Source organism: Engystomops pustulosus, chromosome 8 (assembly GCF_040894005.1).
Source record: "Engystomops pustulosus chromosome 8, aEngPut4.maternal, whole genome shotgun sequence".
NCBI classification, from domain to species: domain Eukaryota; kingdom Metazoa; phylum Chordata; class Amphibia; order Anura; family Leptodactylidae; genus Engystomops; species Engystomops pustulosus.
The window spans coordinates 69163386-69182760 of NC_092418.1; the positions used below are offsets into that span (position 1 = coordinate 69163386).

The 19375-nt window shown below is 37.8% G+C and overlaps 1 protein-coding gene across 2 annotated transcripts in view; it reads right to left on the reverse strand.

Annotated features, from left to right (window-relative positions):
- The window catches only part of NRP2 (neuropilin 2), an 84417-nt gene that overhangs the window by 35966 nt on the left and 29076 nt on the right, over nucleotides 1-19375 (reverse strand). For both annotated transcript variants that reach the window (XM_072121088.1, XM_072121089.1), the window contains exons 4-10: nucleotides 16575-16805; nucleotides 15959-16114; nucleotides 14534-14703; nucleotides 12479-12634; nucleotides 2949-3093; nucleotides 2475-2818; nucleotides 1853-1997 (exon numbers count right to left, since the gene is read on the reverse strand). In XM_072121088.1, the coding sequence (XP_071977189.1) occupies nucleotides 1853-1997; nucleotides 2475-2818; nucleotides 2949-3093; nucleotides 12479-12634; nucleotides 14534-14703; nucleotides 15959-16114; nucleotides 16575-16805 (1347 nt within the window). The remainder of the gene's footprint in view (nucleotides 1-1852; nucleotides 1998-2474; nucleotides 2819-2948; nucleotides 3094-12478; nucleotides 12635-14533; nucleotides 14704-15958; nucleotides 16115-16574; nucleotides 16806-19375) is intronic.

Here is a 19375-nt window from a genome sequence, read left to right on the forward strand (position 1 = left end):
AATCTGTAAAGCTAAAGCTAAAAATGAAGGTTCCTCCACCAAATTGTTCTTATCACATTAATTATATGTTACATGTTAAAACAATCCATCACACAGTATACTGACAAGAAAACTGACAGCCCCCACTGGGCATAACATGGGTTTGAAAAGGGCTAAGTCATCTGGAGTCATTAGTATTTAGCTAACCAGAGTTATGTGAAATCTACCGTCTCTGGTGGAACATCAGATGGCAGCTCACTAGGGAGTTAAAATCCATGACCACAGTGCCTCTTCCTTTAGTGACCCATAGACATATGATATGTTCAACCTTTAGTAAGCCGTAACCTCAGCCTAGAGCTGGCCAGCTATTAACCCCAGGCAGCCAGTCCTATGGTATCTGAGACTGGCGGAAAAGGAAGGAACATAAAGGTGCCAGCTGTCATCCTCACTCACATAGCTTAGATCATGAATGTAATATTGAAGGGGAGAGATTTGTTTTCAAAGTTTTTTTGAAAGTAAGAATAAGGTGAAGACAGGCAGGATTAAGAAGTGAGCACTGATATTTCATATCCAAGATTCCATGTGTTTACTATGAAGTGTTCATATCAAAGCCACAAATAGTCAGTCATCAAATGTGCATTGGAAAATCCCATGTGTGTGAAAAACTAAGGTATAGTTTTGAATGAATCAATTTTGTGGGACTATGTAGTTATATGAAACATTTGGGTATAAACACTTCATTTTAAAATCAAAGCATATGGGCCTGACACAAAGTTTTTGGGTTTGGAAGTGTCAGAATCATTGCTTTAATTACAATTTATTAAAGAAAAACAGAGCAATGAATGAATTATGTTTTTAAGCTGACCACTGAAAGTAATATGTTAAGAACCAATCACATTTACTTCCTGCCATGACAAGTAAGTGAGATGTGTCTCCCAGATGTAGTTAGTATAACTCTGGGGTCTGTCAATAAAACACATCTGGTGAACAGAGATAGAATTCATTGTCTCATAACTAAATCCTCTAACAGGCTCCTTTCAAAATATAATATCAAAGAAACTACTTAAAGAAGTGTTTTTGTCAGTCTTGTTTCTGAGTTTTACCATTTGCCCAAAAATGTATTTATGGATAAACAGTAGAGGCAGGTATGTTACCACAGTATGGAGGGCTACTTGTATAGGTAAACATGTCCAAAAGTGAATTATTGGAAAACAGCGCATGTGTGGACAATCTCTTTCATAATAGACATGTATACCTTTGTTAAGCAACAGTGCCCATGGGTAAGCCTACATTATAAAAAACTATTTTTCAGAGGTGGCCTTTTAGGACGTGTCAATCAAATCTCACAAATCACTTGTCACAATTCACGATAGTTTGAAAAAAATGTATCTCAATACTCCACATTGTCCCCGTTATTCAAAGACATGGCTCTAAAAACTGTTTGAAGTCTCTTTTAAAACCCCAAAATTTCAGAAAAATGTTTTGTTACTTTCTTTATAGCCATTGTCTAGAAAGTAACAAAAAAGTCTCAAACAGTTGTACAAGAAACTAGACAATGGGGTATGTATCATTGTATTTCTGTTGCCTCTTTTCAATGTTGTCTGCTGTCGGCACACTGGTGTGTTCTTCTGCATCTCAGTTTGAAATACATAAGGACATGTGTTTTTTCTTTATTTCGGTGGTGTGAGTTTGCACATTGTACTTTGATTTGCACCTAAAGTCTCTAAAAGAAAAATCTGTCTTGCAAAGTTACATTAAGAACACTGCAACAGACACATACGCCGGTGAAAGTCTCAAGACCCTGGCATAGGAGGAAAAAATGTGCAAATAATCCATGGCGCAAAAAGAAAAAAATATTCATACATCATCTCACCTGTTCTATCACAACCCAGTATCTCCATCCTCATGCCCATCCCAGCTGGAGACCACCTTTCTGGATAAACTCGGACAAATTGTGCAGCAACAGGATCAAATCTGCGTACTTCAGGGGTATCATAATGCATGTTTCCCTCAAACAACTGAAAATAAGATAATAGCATACTTTCAGGTTACTTCTGGATAGCCTCTACCTTTTACAGTGAAAAATAATGTAAGAAAAGGACAAAAGATTAAACAAATGATAAGAAAGGATGAGGGAAATAGTATAGTCTAGTATACATTTATTCATAAAAATTGAAAACTTAAAAAACTTGCTCCATTATTAAAAACAAGTGAGGTAAGTCATGGTTAATAAGAGGACTAATGAAATATAAAATTGTCTGTAAGTTACTTGGCAAGCTCACAGTGACATTGACTTTCCAGCTGTTACAAAACCAAAGTCCTAGTACATGCTCTTGGCCAAATTCTCAATATACCGTCTTTTCTAATATATCATAGATATCTTTTACTTACTCTCCATAATCTTACAATTACATCACACACCATTAAATTTACACTCTAATGGTAAAGACCTTAGGCATCTTATTTAGTTTTAATTTGAAACATGTATCTCGTACCTTGGCCTGTTCTGTTCTGGGATCTTGTATATACTCCCAATCATGTCCATTTAAGCTATATGCCACTTTAAACTTCCGCACGAATGCTCTGTTTTCAGTACTTGTATCTCCTCCACGACCTCCTTGTATAATAATTCCTTTCACAGTTTTAAGGGTTCCAAGATCAACCTGCAACCACTCCTTTCCAGCTTGCTCATTAGTCATGCGGGAATACCACCCTGATCGACTGCTGACCAAGCGTGCTCCACCAGGAGGCCACAGATACTCTCTAGTAGAAGAAGCCGTAATCTGGGAGTCTGAGATAAGGCCAGACATCATTCCCAGCATATTGGAACAGGGACCATCTGAAAGACCCAAATAAATATGTTTATTTATATATAAAATATATTAGGTTTTAGATATACACAATATCAAATTCTAAGCTAAAAAAATCTTTAAAAACTGTGTTAAGTATAATAAATATGAAATGGAGACCTGTGATCTGACAGCCGTAAAGCTCCACCCTCATGGCTATTCCTGAGTTCCATGTTTGAGGGCGGAATCGGATAAATCGAGTCAACACGGGCTGAGGAAACTTGTTCAAAACGACTTCTGAGGTGTCATTATTTCCGGGGAAAATCTAGAAAGAAACAAAAGATGTCATGGAACTTTGTTCATATCTGTATTGAAAAATTAATTCAAATTATTGTTATATAAAAAAAGAGCATGTGTAAAAGTAGACTTTGCCCTATATTACTTCCTACATTGAACAGGTATCAGAATTGTGAAAGTGTGAGCTGGCACATGGCTGATCCATAACTGGGCATCTGGTTTAACCATACTATTCATTAATAAAGTCTTTGATTTGCAGATTAAGGTATGTACACCATGAATGGTGGTTTTCAGAAACTAATGTTTACATGACTACCGCAGTCAGTGTGTTTTAATTGGGGAATTATTGTGGTCTCTGTGCCGCTAAGTAAATCCAGAAGCAGAAAAAAACTAAATGGCAAAGAATGCATAAAAGATCCCCACACACTGAGACCTAAACATATGCCATTCAAGCTTCATCCCTAATAGACACGAACATGAGAAATCTCTTTAATGTAGATCAGTAAATTGAGCTAATTTTCTTGATGTGGTTAATGCTTACCGCCCTACCGTACCACATCTTAAAATTGTAAACAGTCCCATCAAGCTTTCCCAAATGGAGAATGTAATGTTTCCATGAGCTTAAAGCGATCGGAGAGTAGATAGGCTTTCACATACAAATGAGATGCAAAATAAATTACAAGCAACTTGATGGGAAAAGCAAAGGAAAGGGTATGGGATTCCTGGCATTAATTAGAGTTAATAAGTTGAAAAGACTTCCTTTAGAGATTCAGTGAAAATACCATAGCTTTGTGTAAGTGGTAAAACATCCTGTCCAGTAGGACAACATACGGCTTCTAGGTTGCTGTTCTATTATGTAACTGTTCTCAGCCACATTAATACTCAGTGCATCCAAACAAAGCAAATCGGTCTAATTTTTGTAACAAATTGCTATGTTCCTTGTGTGTAGATGGAACCTCTGTATTCATTGCTTTCATTTTCAGTTTTAATATTTTATTAAAGTTTTATGTTTTTCATCATTTATGTACTTTAGGGCTTAGTCACATGAACTTATGCTACTGCCAAGCAGGCATACGTCCTGAACCTACCAATTTGAATGGTACCAGCCATCTATCTGATGTGACCTCATACTTTATCCTCTACCACACAGCACACATGAATGTATTTGCACACATACAGAGATGAGTATTGGGAAGTCGGGCAAGATAGCTGTTGCTGAAAAAAAGCATTCTAAACTGTATACTGTATATCATGTTAGAATTCAATATGATTTCATATGCCCAGAATCTATTTGATGTCCCAGAGCTTCCTCTACTAGCTTCCATATTTTTACGAAGGAGTTATATTTTCTTTGTATTTTATATTTCTTTCATTTCTTTTCTAACCATCTTTGAGATCAAAGCACATTATCAGACTAACCAACTGAACAAGTGAATGTGATAGAATATTAATCCAATCTACTGATACCAAAATAAAGTGGTGTGTATGATCTAATCGCAAATCACAAGCTCCATGGTTTACATCACTCCAGTAAAAAAAGATATCTAAATGTCCAATCTTTGCACAGAAGAGAGATGTAGACAGAGAAGCAAATAAGATAGATGAGCTTCACATTAAAGACCTAATTACTCTGCGACTATACAAATGTGCCAACCGAATGCCGTTCCTTCTTCCCCGGTACATTTCCACTGTGAAAAGCCTTTCAGCAATTTCTATGGAGAATCTTGAGATGTCAGCTGAGCCCATCAAATTTTGACAGGACCAGATGACCATCTAAAGTACATGGGACCTTTGACTCTCCTCCAGCAGATGTCCACAGAGAGAAGGATTGGGCTGTTGGAGGTCAACATGTTCTATCCATTTATTATTATCTGGTATTAGTTTCTGCCAACAATGTCTTCTCCCTTGTAAGAACACACCAGTATGCGCATGTGACTCTAAGGACTAAAGGACAGGCTTACTAAGGCAACATTTTGGTGCTCATGTCATATATCACATTAAGAAAGTTTTAAGACACTTTAAAAAAAGGGGTCAAAATAATTCAGCCATGGGTGGTAAAAATTTAAATAAAGATTAGGAAATTATAAAAAATTTAAACAAAAGTGTCTAAAGATGAACCAATAAGCCACCACGAGTCACTGCATAACATTAGACATGTCTAGTCAAGTTATTTAAAGGACATTTGTTATCCATTACCTCCTCCTTTCCAAAATCAACTTTTAAAATTATGCTAATGTCCAGATGGACTTCTGGTGGTTTTACCAAAACCCATGCATGCTGAAAATTTTAGAGGCTGTTAGACTCCAGCTACCCCTCTGCTTCCTCATCACTACCCTCCTCCTGATCTTTTCTCATGGCTGCAGAGGAAGTTTCAGCACACAGTGAAAGGGGAAGTGCTCCTGCACAGTGTAACAGCCTGTGAATCTGCAGCATGGAGGAGCTCTGGTAACTATTCCCAGATCCCTTCTAGCTTATTTACATAATGATTTTAGCAAGTTAATTTTAGAAGGAAGGAGGCCTTGGATAAGAAATATAAGAAGATTACCACAGTCGCGGATCTATGAGTAAGTGCCAGAGGCAGTTTATCATGCTTGATTTTGATGGTAGATTTCCTTTAAGAGATATAAATATTGTATTTTCTCATTATATTTTCTCTATAGCTTGTAGATCATTTCCATTTTACTCCACAAGTTGTAATAATATTGGAAAACCTATTAATTTGCGATAATAGTAAAACACTGTTGAATCTAAACCCAATTTACAGCTGTGGACTTGTGCTCGTTACTTTCCTATGATTATACTACACACTTAAATGGTGCAGACATTTCGACTTGTGGCTCTCTTTGCCATCTGTGCATTTGTACTGCACCTGTAGGCCCTTTGTGGGATTAGCTGCCCCCTCCCTCCATAAATATATATAGCGAAAGGGGGTGAGGGAGAAAGTGCTTCAGAAGTCTGTGTAATAATAGGATTAGGATTTCAAAACTTCATCCGTGTGGAATTCCAGGTTTGTAGAAGAAAATTTAAGATAAGAAATGACTTAAACTGGAGGAATTGAGTAAAATGAAGATAATTACCGCTGTGCTACCTGCACATTATTTCTTATATGGTGTCTCCTCTGACTGATCAAAACGAATGAGGACAGCGCTCATATACTGCCGTTTACAATGAATTCTAATCATACATAAATTATCACCTATTAAAGATGACTCTGTATGGTCTAATAGACATTGGTTTAATAAGTGGGTTGTCCCGGCTTCATGTCAACCCTGAGATGACTTTTAAACATCATAAGATTTTTTAGACATTTTTATTCATTTTATGAGGCACATATTGTCACAAGGGAGATATACCCTTTAATCTTATCATGAAATGTAATCATTATATAAGGTGGATGTTGTGTAAGGGGCTGACTAACACGTCCTTCCAGCACACGTACTGACTAAATCCAGGTTATCAACTCAAGGTTCCTTTGTGCAGATAGTATGATTAAAGGAAAATATCGTTTGGGAAAAATCTATCTGCTAAAACACACAGAACTGCTGTGCCTTTTACATGAGATCTGTTTGAGGACATGATCAAAGGAGCTGATATTGCCTTGTCTAAAGGCATCCTCCACTTGATTCCATGCTTGCTAAATATTCAGTAATGTTGCAATTGCCATGGAAACACCACGGGTCTCATGCATAAAGAAACAGCTTGAATAAAAACTGTCAGCTTCCCGTAGCAACCACTGAGATCCTCTTCTTCATTTCGTAACCTGTCCCAAAATAATAGTAGCTGAAATCTCATTGGTTGCTATGATTGATATTTTATGTTAGTTTCCGAGCGTGAGAACACATATGTTTCTGGTAACTTTATTAGAGGAAACACCCACTCATATGGCTCTATGGTTTTAAAGGGAAGTCATACAAAAACATTCACTAAAAACAAAAGACTACAGTAAGTTAGACCAAATATAACGTCATCTTGAACAATAAAGGGGTATTGCAGGAATATGAATCTCTGCCTACAAAGAAACTAATACAATAAAACTCAATGTAATTACAAAATGAAGCTTAAATAGTTTGCTTTTATGATTCACAAAATTTTATGCACTTCCTAAAATAGGTGGAGATATCTCTAAGATGGCCGCCACTGGAAGCCCATGATCCTTCAATTTTTCATAAAAACTCCTCCATCTCAGGCTCTGCACTCAGTCATGATATAACAGACTGTCCTGCTGTGTTACCATAGTAATGATGCGTAACTGACGTAACTGCACATCACCTCACTGAGATGGTGTCTCACCACAACATTGGCCATACTGGATGTGCTGCAACGGACTACAGTCAAACATAGTGATGATCACATGACCTGCCCAGGCAAGTGCAGGTCATATGATGTGGACATGTGACCAGCGGCCATCTTCTATACTGCGTCTCCTACTCTGGGACAAAGGCACATGACTGATAAAAAGGGCCAGTAGCATCTTAACTCTCCATCATACTGTAGGTCCACAATATTTTTCTGCTAAGGGGAAAAATTATTTAAATAACTAATTACATATTAGCTTATGTTTAACTAACTCATTTGAATATGAATTGTGCTTATTCCTGGAATACCCCTTTAAGGAAAACTTAAAAAAAACTTGTGTTCTGTGTTATTCATGTGGCATTAGGGGTTTTCAAGTCATTGTACAAGGTAAAACAATGAGCCTCACTTATCAAAAGATGTAATACTATTAATGCCCATGCCAACCAATTTGTGAGTTTTGATTGGTTGCTATGGACAACTAAAAAAGACCTACTGCTAAACAGTTTTATTAGATTAGGCCCAATGAAGGACATATAATGTCTAGAAGTTATTGCACAGATCAACCAAAAAGTCTGTGCCAGAGTATCAAAGTGTCAAAATTGGTTAAGGCCAGGGATAAAAGAGTCCATGGAATCCAGCCTCTTTTGATACAGTTTCCAATCACCAACCATGGTCGTGTTTTAGACACTCCCGTCCCTGGCAATGTGCTCAGTCCTAATCTGACCATCACACAGTCCACTTTTCATGGACCAAGCATGGCCCTGTGCCGAATGCCTCAGTCTAAGACTCCCTCGTCTCCAAGTAGTTTCCCCAGTTTGAATGGGGAATGTGGTGCAAATGATCACTGCTTAGTACATTCCCAATGACCACCTCTTTCCTAATAAAGTAGAAAGTAGTAAACAGTGTCTAAAACAGTTCTTTGTTACACATTACAAAAAAACGTTGGCAAATTTTGAATAGTGTTTCTAATTGTGTTTCTTTTATTAATTTGTTAAATGGAGAATACAACAACAACCACAGTCTACAGGGGAAATAAAAATTGGTCTATCACGTCCAGCAATGTTCAAAATTAGTTGAACAATAATGTAGTCTCACAAGAAACCATATATATTATAATACCACATATACAGTATGTATGAGATTACCTGTGATGGGCCCAATTTTATCTTTTTCATTATCCATTTTTCCATTTAGGAGCTTCAAGTTACAACAGTAGAGCTTAAAATATTAAACATGGCCTGTGTCATCTGCCCTTAGGTACATGACTGTTTCCGTGCGTAAAAAAATGTTTTTGTCTCTTCCTTAGTAATTGAGAAACATATTGGAAGTGATATATTTCACCTGATTTCGACAAAAGTTTAGATACAGTTTCCTTCTCCCTGCTAAATTACATCCCAGAAGCAGAGGCGCCCGTTCCGAGGCTTCTCTCCTGCTATCTGCACGTACAGTCATGAGAACTCATTAAGCAGGCTTCCCCTCTCTATCCTTTCCCATTTAGTATGCTGTATTAGTGCCGTTGACAGCGGGAAGGGAATTCATTTCTGGTGTTTGCATTCAGAATCAGGCATCACTACCTTCCCATCCATGGTCTGTACAAGTTTAACGGAGAGAGAGAGGGATTTTCAGGCAATTCTATTATTATGGCCTGTGTCTCTTTTTGTAAGGGGAAGAATAAACGAGAAACGTAACGTAATAATACCCCAACTCAGGCTATTTAATTCTATAACTCTTAGTGGGGGCTTTGCTAAACAGCAGCCATTGAGCCTCGGATTCACTACTTTGGCTGTAAAATCTAACTACAGAAGGTCATTTCTATCCTTACGCAGCAGGTATATTCCAGGCTACGGATATATATTTTAAGACAAACCATGGAAAATTGAAGTAGTGAAGAGTAATCAGAATGATGAACAAAGAGAAAATATAGAAAGTGTGCTCCAATTTTACAGCCCAGCGAGGATCTTTTTACAAATAAGCAGTAAATTACTGTAGAATAGAGGATATATTATTTACTAATAATCTATGCTAGAATATTCTGTATATGATACGGGAGATGACGTATTCCCAATCTTTGTAATATATAGTATAAAGCATCTCACCCACTGTAAAACTATTGTACCACAATCAAGCATGGACAAACCAGGGACACTTACTCATAGATCCAGGAACTGTGACTGTGGTAATATTTTTATATGTTTTATCCATGGCCTCCTTCCTTCTAAAATCAACTTGTAAAATTATACAAGTTGATAATTATACAAGAGCTAGAAGGGCTACACTAGCTGATCTATGAGTTGGCTTTACATGATGTTAAACAGTCTCACCATCAGCACTTGTGCAGTGAGCAGGAAGATAATGTAACAGTCTGTAAAGCCAGATCACAGATGGGCTCGGTTAACCCCTCAGGCTAATTAGCATAATTTTAAAAGTTGATTTAGAAGAAAGGAGGCCAATATATAACAAATGTAAGATTTATATAATATAAATATAACATTCTTTCAAAGGGGCTTTCACAAGGAAAATGTTAGGCCCTATCCACAGGATAACTTTCTGATCAGCGGTGGTCCCACTGATGAGAACCCCACAGATCACAAGAATAGGGGTTGGATGGGGTCTGAAGTACCTCAGTCAGACCCCTCTTCACCCCCAAGATGAGCAGTGCAGACGGTCGCACATGCCCATTCTGCTTTATTCATCTCTATCGAGATTGCCAAGCGCTGCAGGTACCCCAGATCCCATCGGACCCCCTGTTCTCATGGTCTGTGGTGGTATTATCACTGAGACGCCCATCAATCAATAAGTTAGGCCTTATCCTGTGAAAAAACCCTTTAAGGTTTGCAGCCCATATGTAGCAATGATTGCTATAGACAACTCGACCAGTTTCCTAGGTCAGCGAATTAGTTTTTGAGCACTGCATCATATAATAGTGACACAGACCTCTCTCCAAAGTAGTTTTTGAGGTACTAAATATATAGCATCTGTCTGTTAGGGCATAGAACTTTCTAGCTTTTACTAAATAGTGGATTAAAAAAAACAATATTAATGTAAGTATTTATATAAGGTATAGAAGTGCATACATTCATAAAATCTTTATTAATTGAAAGGATTGGGGACTATGAAATACATCACTCTTCAAACACCTGAGGTCGTATTCACCGGAAGGATTACTTACTCATTTTTCTCCTTCATTGGAGACAAATTTTCACTTTTTCTACTTCTCTCTGCTAAGAAAGTACATTTAAGCTCTGATTTCTTGTTCCAGCTGGCAGTGAGCCCACCCATCAGGCAGCGGGGAGTAATTTGGAGATGCCTTTAATGGCCTGACACGTATATAGACTTGTATACATTTATTTAAACGCCTGCCTCTTTTGTGGCGCTGAGTCAAGATGCGGCAGCTATGACAAATCTACTTGGCATGAATGCACAGATCATAATACTGCAGTGATCCGCCATGATGCCCTGCTCAAAGGTCCTCTGCATATATAATCTTTTCCTTCCTACAAGTCTATTTCATCAGCATCTTCACTTTTTGCTGATGAAGGTTTCTTTTATCGCCTGCTACTATAGGTGTTTTAGATGACTCAGTAGACTATGATACATTATATAATAATGTATATATTATAAATCTCGTTCCTGAGTGCCCATATTCACCCAAATATGAACATATAAGGGGTAAAATATATATACTATTCTAGCTTAATTTTGTCTCAGCACAGCATTGTAAACAAGAAAAAAGGAGAAGAATGTTTTATTAAGGAAGGGGCTTTCATCAGTATATTCTTTGTATGATACATGTGTCACGTGTCTAATAGGAAATGGGGTGTCATGACCCAGAACCACTACCTCATTCCTCTTGAATGTTTGCGTTCTACTGCTGGTACAAAAACAGGGGTTAACGCTCCCTTGGGAACATGCTACACACACAGTACATAGTACACTTCCTTCCAAAATCTACAGATGGTAGTAGCAGACGGAAGACTCAATACATCTCTGCCAAACGTGATTGCTCTAACAGATCCGATTTCCCTGACAGCCTGCGTCCCTTTCACTCCATACTGATCACCCTTGCAAATGTCTTGGATGTAGTATGGATCAATTAGGAAGATCCTTGAATTGGAATATTTTTGGCAATGTTTTCATATTTGATCACACATCACACATCTGGTCACAGTAGAAAATGTGATTAATAGAAAGCGATGGCTCAGAATTAGTAACTGGTTTCTAAAAATATATAACCAATGGATTTTATGGGCCCAGTACAAGGTGGCAAACAAATTTCATTCTGGTTATTGCTTGTAGCTGGCTAGAACATATATTCATGTTAAGATGATTATATGGGACAGGTCCATGTATAAAATAACATGCTGATAACCCATAACCTGAATTTTATAGGAGGGACATGTCTGTTACCCATAAACTTCTTTTTATAAGAGGGTTATGCCTATTAAACGGGTATTTAGCTCCAGTTAGTAAAGTCTTGCTCTCTTAGTTTTAGGCCTTTCTAGTTCCTGTGCAGGGACTTCATGTGGTTTTTTGATTGTTTTCACAGCATGTGGAGGGAAGGGGCATAAATTCTACACAAATTCCAACCGGAGGAAGAGACAACACTATGGGAAAAACATTTTCCCCTTGACTTGCTGTCAAGTACTGTCCATCAGACCAGACTCAGAAGATCTACCTTGCTTTTCTAACAAGTACTATAAAGTTCAGTATATTATCACCAGAAAAGATTGGGGACATGCCGCATAGCGAATGGTTTCATTTGAAGCAAACGGAAACAGCTGTACTAAATATTATTTCATGGAATTTAAATGTAATGATGAAACATTGTAATAAAAGAGCCAGTGCCAGAAATCTGGTGGCTGACAAAAATGTCAATGTTCCACATCAAATCTTTATTGGTTGAGCTAAATGCCCATGTGGACAAACAGATGTGGCTGAAATATTTCCACTTCATGCCACATTCCTCTGTCTTTTATCATCACTGAGCATAGCTGTAATATCATACTAACTTATTTTCCTATAGGAATCAATCCTTATCCTTATCCGATTACATGTGCCAGTGAAGCCAACATTAATTTTATTCTGGCATAATTCGCTGTTGAGAAATGCAATCTTACCTTGTGGTTTTTGCCATTTCGGAACATCATCCAATCCTCACCGTTGGTACTGACTTCCAGTTTGTATGATTTGACATAATAGGAAACTCCTGTATGTTTGGAAACCGCTCCCTGGGTAGCCACAGCTTTCAGTAAAGTCAGAAAGCGGAGATCAATCTGAAAGTATATTAAAGATAACAATATGCTTAGTTGTACTGCTTCGGCCATATTACACTACAGTGATTAGGTCATTCTACAAAAAAAGTATCAAAATATTAGCAAATTGAGCAGAACCTGAAGAGAACTTAAGAAAAGTCAAGCTTTATGGTGACATATGCTGTATTTTGCCAATAATTTTATGTCTCCAGTTCTCAGCAGACCCAGTAGGCCAACTATTTATGAATGAAGGAGCCTTTGCCATGTTGGTCTTCTTAAGTCAATCTGCCAAGTTATACAATGAGAAAACTATTTTCAATAAATTTCCTTAAGTTTCTCTCCTGTTACCAAAAGTGTTAATGGTTGAATTAAACACACCAGACAACTAGAATATGGCTATAATAATACTGTAGATATTGTTCTAGTGAAGACCCAACATGATAAATATGAATAAATATGAATAAATACCCTCCAAAATCAGATCCTTGTAATCTTGGGGATGGGACCTTTTTTAATGAACATAATCAATTTTTATTAAGTGAATTAAAGCTCTTTTAACAGTAGAAACTGAGAGGCAAGAATCAGCATTTTAGTCCTGCCATTTTTCAATGAAAGAAATTTCAATGCAGTATCTGTCCAAGACACTTTGCATTTTGCTTGGTGGCTTCTTTTTCCTGCCAGATTACTAATGTGGAATAAATTATCCTAGTATTTGGCAGTGGGACACAGACCTGCCGAGACAATGCCCTTCCCCTTAGAACTATAGGTGGGACAATTAAATATCTCAACATTTATAGCCTGACCTTCATAATATGGGGGCAGAGAGGTTAACAGACCATAATGCTGTAATTTTGTTCAGCATGAATAGAGTTAAAGGACTATCCTGTTGCTGTTTAGGAACCTTTGAAGGCTCCTGTTGGGTGAAACTTCACTTTATAGCAGTTTGGGGTATTTTTAATATTAATATTATTGTTTTCTATTGTTTTAATATTATCAGATACATCCTAGTATGTGTATAGTGATAAAATATGGAAAGTCTGGAAAGTACAAAAATCATAGATCCATTATAAGAGATGTGATTAAGTTGGAATTACTCACTAGAGGCAAGTCATATCCATTTATCATTTATATCCTATGTATCTCTGAGGCAGTGCGTATATATAAACATGATGTGTTTTCTATATGTAACTTGGGTTATTGAGCTTTGGGATTTATATACTTGATGTATAGAACATCATGTCCATCTTCCTCCTGTTTCGCTTTGTAACAAGTGTTTATTAACCTGCGACTTCATGCTGTGCCACACAGACTGGCTCAGAAGGAGTTAGACTTTTCTCTTGCACACTAAATCCCGGTTATACTTGGCTCGCATCCTGAGGGAGCTGACTGGTGACGGGGTGATTTAAAGCGCTGCAGCCTGTTTCTGCAGAGGATCAATTCATTACGGCACTCCCACCAGCCTTAGCATTATGCCTCCTGACTAACAATTAATCCTGAGCATGGTGCAGTGAGATCCACTTAAGAGGGCTACCTTCCCAATGCAAAGCAATGTGTTGTAAGGGATTCAAATGAGCCCTTGACAGGAGCCCAGCGTGATACATCAATATACCTGATTTAAAGCAGTTCACTAGACATTGCAGCATAAGCTTCTTCCCTCATCTATTGGCATTACATTGGAGATAATTCTTGCAGCAGCACTGCAGGTGTATAAAACAGCCTATAACACCCATTTTCTGATGTTTTATAAAATAGCTCATGTAGGCTGAAAGGGATAAGACAAGTGCCTTCACGAGATATACAAGTTAATAAAGATGTTTCACATTCAGGGTTTTTTTTTCTATTATGCAACACATCGTCCTACGTTTCTACTGTGACTATTGTTTTTTTAATATCACAGCTACTATTTACTGTACAACTCACCTGCAGATATTCCCTAGTGGTGTCATGATTGGGGGCCCAAGCATTGTCATCGCTGTTGAGTCTAGCTTGTTGGGCGGTCCATCCACCATCTGCATATGTAGAAGATGCAGAGATCTGCTCACTGGATATCCTTCTGGATTCCATTCCCAGGGGAAAATTGCATTGAAAATCTGCAAAAACAAAAGGATGTTAAATGTATAAATATAGACGGTTTTAAGGTCTGGGGCTGTATCAGGTAATACTCAATTTAATTTCTCAAATTCTTTAACACTGTGACTAAAATGAAATATGCATTTAAGGAACATTGTGAGCAGTTTACGAATCTCCGTGAATTATTCAATTTCTGAGCTTTCTAATGGCTAAAGACAAGCTTCACTATCTTGTGTGCCTTCATTGTGAAAATTTACAATAGCAGAACAAATTAGGGAGCACAGAACACAGGCTTATCAGAGAAACTGCTGCTAATCTTCACAATTTAAACTTCAGCAGATTAGTAGAAATACGTATTTATGGGTCTTTTCCATAAACAAGCCTCTAGAGAAGGACACATAGGGGCCTACTTCCTGGCATTAGCCTTATACCGTGCATATTAGCTGATACATAATTATTTAGGATAACTCTGTATATTATAGTCAGATGCCTATGCATCTGTTTCCATCCCAGAGGTGTCTGTATTAGGTTTCTTAGACTATAACTGGCACTAATGATATAAAAATGATAATTAATAATGTTACACGGCCGCTCCTGCCGCATACACCAGTGCTGTGTTTTAACAATGGAGAAGTTTTGCAGACAATAAGGTGCTACAGAGACAATAAGCAGAATGCATAATAAGTGGGAAATGTGGGAACAAGCTAATTAAAAAAACATCAACATCAATGTATGATTGTGTTCAGTTTCATAACCTATAAACATTACAGTTCTCTTCCAAAAGATGTTCTTTAATTAAAGCCACTCTGCGGGAAAACTATTCCCAAGGCATTGTGGGAATTGGCCTGCAAATGAGGAAGCCTCATTGAATGAACCTCCTACAAAATTTAGTTTTCACATAAGGCAGAGGCAACAAATAATTTGGGTGAAAACTTATATTAATGAAGCTGCGGTTGTAGGAAGACGAATAATACTGCTGAAGCAGAGTGCAATAAGACAAACACGTCAGACAATTAAGCACCGAGGGGATACTATTGACTGACGGAGAGTTTATTGTACTGCCAAAAACAGCAACAGCTTCAATAATATTTGATTGATACAAAACATGTAATCACAAACTAGGCTGAGGAACCTAGGACATAGGAATTAACGAAAAGACTCACAAAACCTATAGTAATTCAGGTATTATAAAGAGAAATAAGACAGGTGTTTGGCAGGTGCACTGACAGACGAAAGCAAAGACTGTCAAGGCCTGAAATAAGGTATTCAACTCACTTTCAGGGGCCTCCTGAGGGGCAAGGTAATAGCGAGCGGAAAACCCATCTTTAGCCACCGCCATGTCAGTGTGAAAAGTGAGGGAGAGGATTCCAGTAGATGATCGGATCTCGGAGGGGGTCTTCGTACCACAGTACCTGCCAATCAAGGGCCCCACTGTAGAGAGAAATAAGAGCATGAGTCTTATCAGTCGAGGGCATAAGGCTGCCATTTCCTTCAATGTTTTACTAATAGCACTCTGGTGTTTCTTATCACCTATGCTGTGTATATACAGAAGACAGCTGAAGATTTTAGTAATCTTATACAATACACCACAGTCCAAAAGATAGTGATTTGATTTCCTGGTACCTTGAAGAGATGAAACAGCCAAAGGTAGAAAATGGTAGAAAGATTGATTTAATGGGAATACTTGAAGAAAAATATTACAACTGCGTTGTAGAAAGGGTGAGATCTAAAGAGATGACTTACCTACAAACTACAACTCTAATCTCTCCATGTTGTGATATCATAAGAGAAAAACGACATCTATTTACCCATCCATTCAATGGGCAATGTTGATACCATTATACCATGTGCCTAAATCTTACAAATGCTTCTGCTCATCTCTCCATCTTACCATTAGGAATGCCATCCCAGATGTCCAGCCAATCATATTTGCAATCTCCTTCTGCAACTTGAAGTGGGTCATGCTCTAGGTCGAAGGTCAAGAACTGCAGAATGATCTCCATCTTTGGCTTGGCCAGGATAGTAAATACACAATCCAGGTTGTGTGGGTATTTGTCTGGATAGCCGGGAGACTCAATGGTGCCATTAGTGTTGGTGAAATTCCTCGAACAATCTTCAGAGCCTACAATAATACAAACAGGAAGCGCTGACACATTGCTGAATGACCTCTATTGCCTCAAGAAATCAAGACATGTCAGAACAGTCAGGACATTTTACACAAAATATTCTTTACTAATGATGAATCTAATATTAAAGCGCCCCAACTTGTGGCTGCAACAATAAAAATCCAAATAAAAATATACAAGAAGTATATTAATGCACATTTAACCATATATATTACAAAATGACTAACACCTGTGATGTTCACATATTACTACTGTACAATATTGCAGAGTTGTCACCAACGTGTCGTCTCAGGTTTAATCAATCAAATCTCTTGGGATAATGTGCAAAATATTTTTTAAAAGGTGACAAACATGAAAGCGATGGAAGAAGACAGTAGGCTGTTAAGTTTCCAAGGATTAAAGAAGGCTTTCTCCTTGCCACTAGACCAAAGACTATTAATACAGACTTCAACAATGTTGCCCATTGTATTGACTCTGCAAAGCATCCTGCTGTGTGTCCTATATCTCCGATGTGCCTTAGGGGAAGAGCTGGAGACCAGAAATAGGGGGCAAGAATCCCATTCCTAGTTCCGTCTAAAATGTCAAAGAAGTGTGCGATTCACAATTAGAAATTTGTTCAAATGCTTTGTGCAATTTCCAAAGGTTGGTACTGGCATGACAATACCCGTGAAAGGGAACACACCCATAAATGATTAACTGTTTACTTACATTGCTTTTATAACTGGAATAGATATGAACATCTCTATATGAATTCTTCAATTTATAATTAGTAGCAATACATTTGTAAATGAATTATAAAAATAATCATGATAAAATGATATAGGAAGTCTTCTGAGCCTACTTCATGTGCTAAAAGCTTTTAAAGAAGTTCATTTTTTACCGAATCTTTTCCATTTTGACTTGGCAGCTAAGAAAAGGGGTAGGAGCTCAGTAAAGGGGCGTGGCTATATTCTTTTTTTTCCATTAAGGACAAAGCGGTGGATGTGGCTCCTTCTGTGGCCTATTGCCTTATCAATATTACCAAGATTGTGAGTAAGAAGAGGGTGAAAATGGCCAATGTGCAATTTTCAATGCAATAAAAGATATGTCACTATTGTCACGTAGACAAAAGCAGCACAAAGTGATGGAGGAAGGTGCTGGCTATCCTTATAGGTTCTATACTTAGGATTTAGGTAAAAGACCTCCTTTAATAGATGTCACCCCACTGACTCTTGTAGTGCCAAAATGTCTGGAGCAGCACCTATTAAAGGATCCAAAGAGTTAGAGTTGACAGTAGAGGTCAAAGGTCCTCTTTAAAACTTTGCATTTCTGTGTCAAGAGTTAAACCTGTTAAGTAGTCAGAAATGGTTAAAGGGCTGAGCCCCAAAAATGTGGGTTTATGAGTACTGCTGTTGCACGTAGCCCCACAATCCTCATTTACTTCACAATCTAAATGCTACCAGAAAGCTTTCTTGAATACACTTATGCAGTAACCTTCAACCTTCAGCTTACTATTCAATTATCCCAAGATCTTGCTTGTCTTCTATATTATGTGCATAAATATTTCACTCTGATACACACTGATAGCTCCGCAAGCTGGTATATATGCAGGACCTGCTCTAGGATTCTGTTCACATGCACAAGCTTATACAGAACCTAAGACCCAAGACAAAAGCTAGATCACTGATACAGCACACATTCGAAAACCTCTGGAACTGCCTGGCCTATCTCTAGTCTTTCACAAATGGTGCTCTTTCTTCTTCGATTCCATATCTTGATGAGACGGTACAGCGCTACAGTTCCTGCACCATACAAATCAGACTTAGTTAAATGATATTTTCAAGACCAGCCAATATTCCTAACTTTAAAAATGCATAAGGGAGAAGATGTTTCTTGTATGTACAATGCACATGGACAATACAAATTTATGGAGTATGTCAGACAAGATTTGACTCCTTCCAGAAAAGTACTTTAATGAAGACTAGAGATTCTTTATTCTAGGCTGCATGTACAAAGCACACTTCTTTCACTGCGTCCCAGAAAGTGCTGAATAGCTTGTTATAAGCACAGCAGACACAGTCTTTGTCATTTCCTTCTTGACCCCTCTGCTGGGATCAATACATTGCAAAGTCCCTGGGGCATGTTGACCTGTTGGCTTACCAAAAGAATATTGTCACTGATGATCCTAAATTGTGTATGCACAAAAAGGGCTGATGACAGCCACACAATTTCCACTTAACCCTATTCCACTCACATTATACATGTGTGGGAGTTTGTTAGTATACAATGCATCACTTGAAGTTCCCTAAATACCCTAAAATAAGGAAATGATGCTATAAATCCATCATATCCTGTATTAGCAAAGATTGGTTTTATCAGTCCATCCACATTCAACCCACTGAGGTTATAGATGGGGAACCTATGACTCTAATTTGCAAATGTGACAATCCACATGCCACATCATGTCTCTCTGCTCCAGTCTATTCTCAGATTGGCGTTAAACTGCATATATTAGTATTGATCACAAATGTCAGCGCTAACATGAGACATTCAATAGGTATATAGTCAGAACATCTTTAGGTTTATC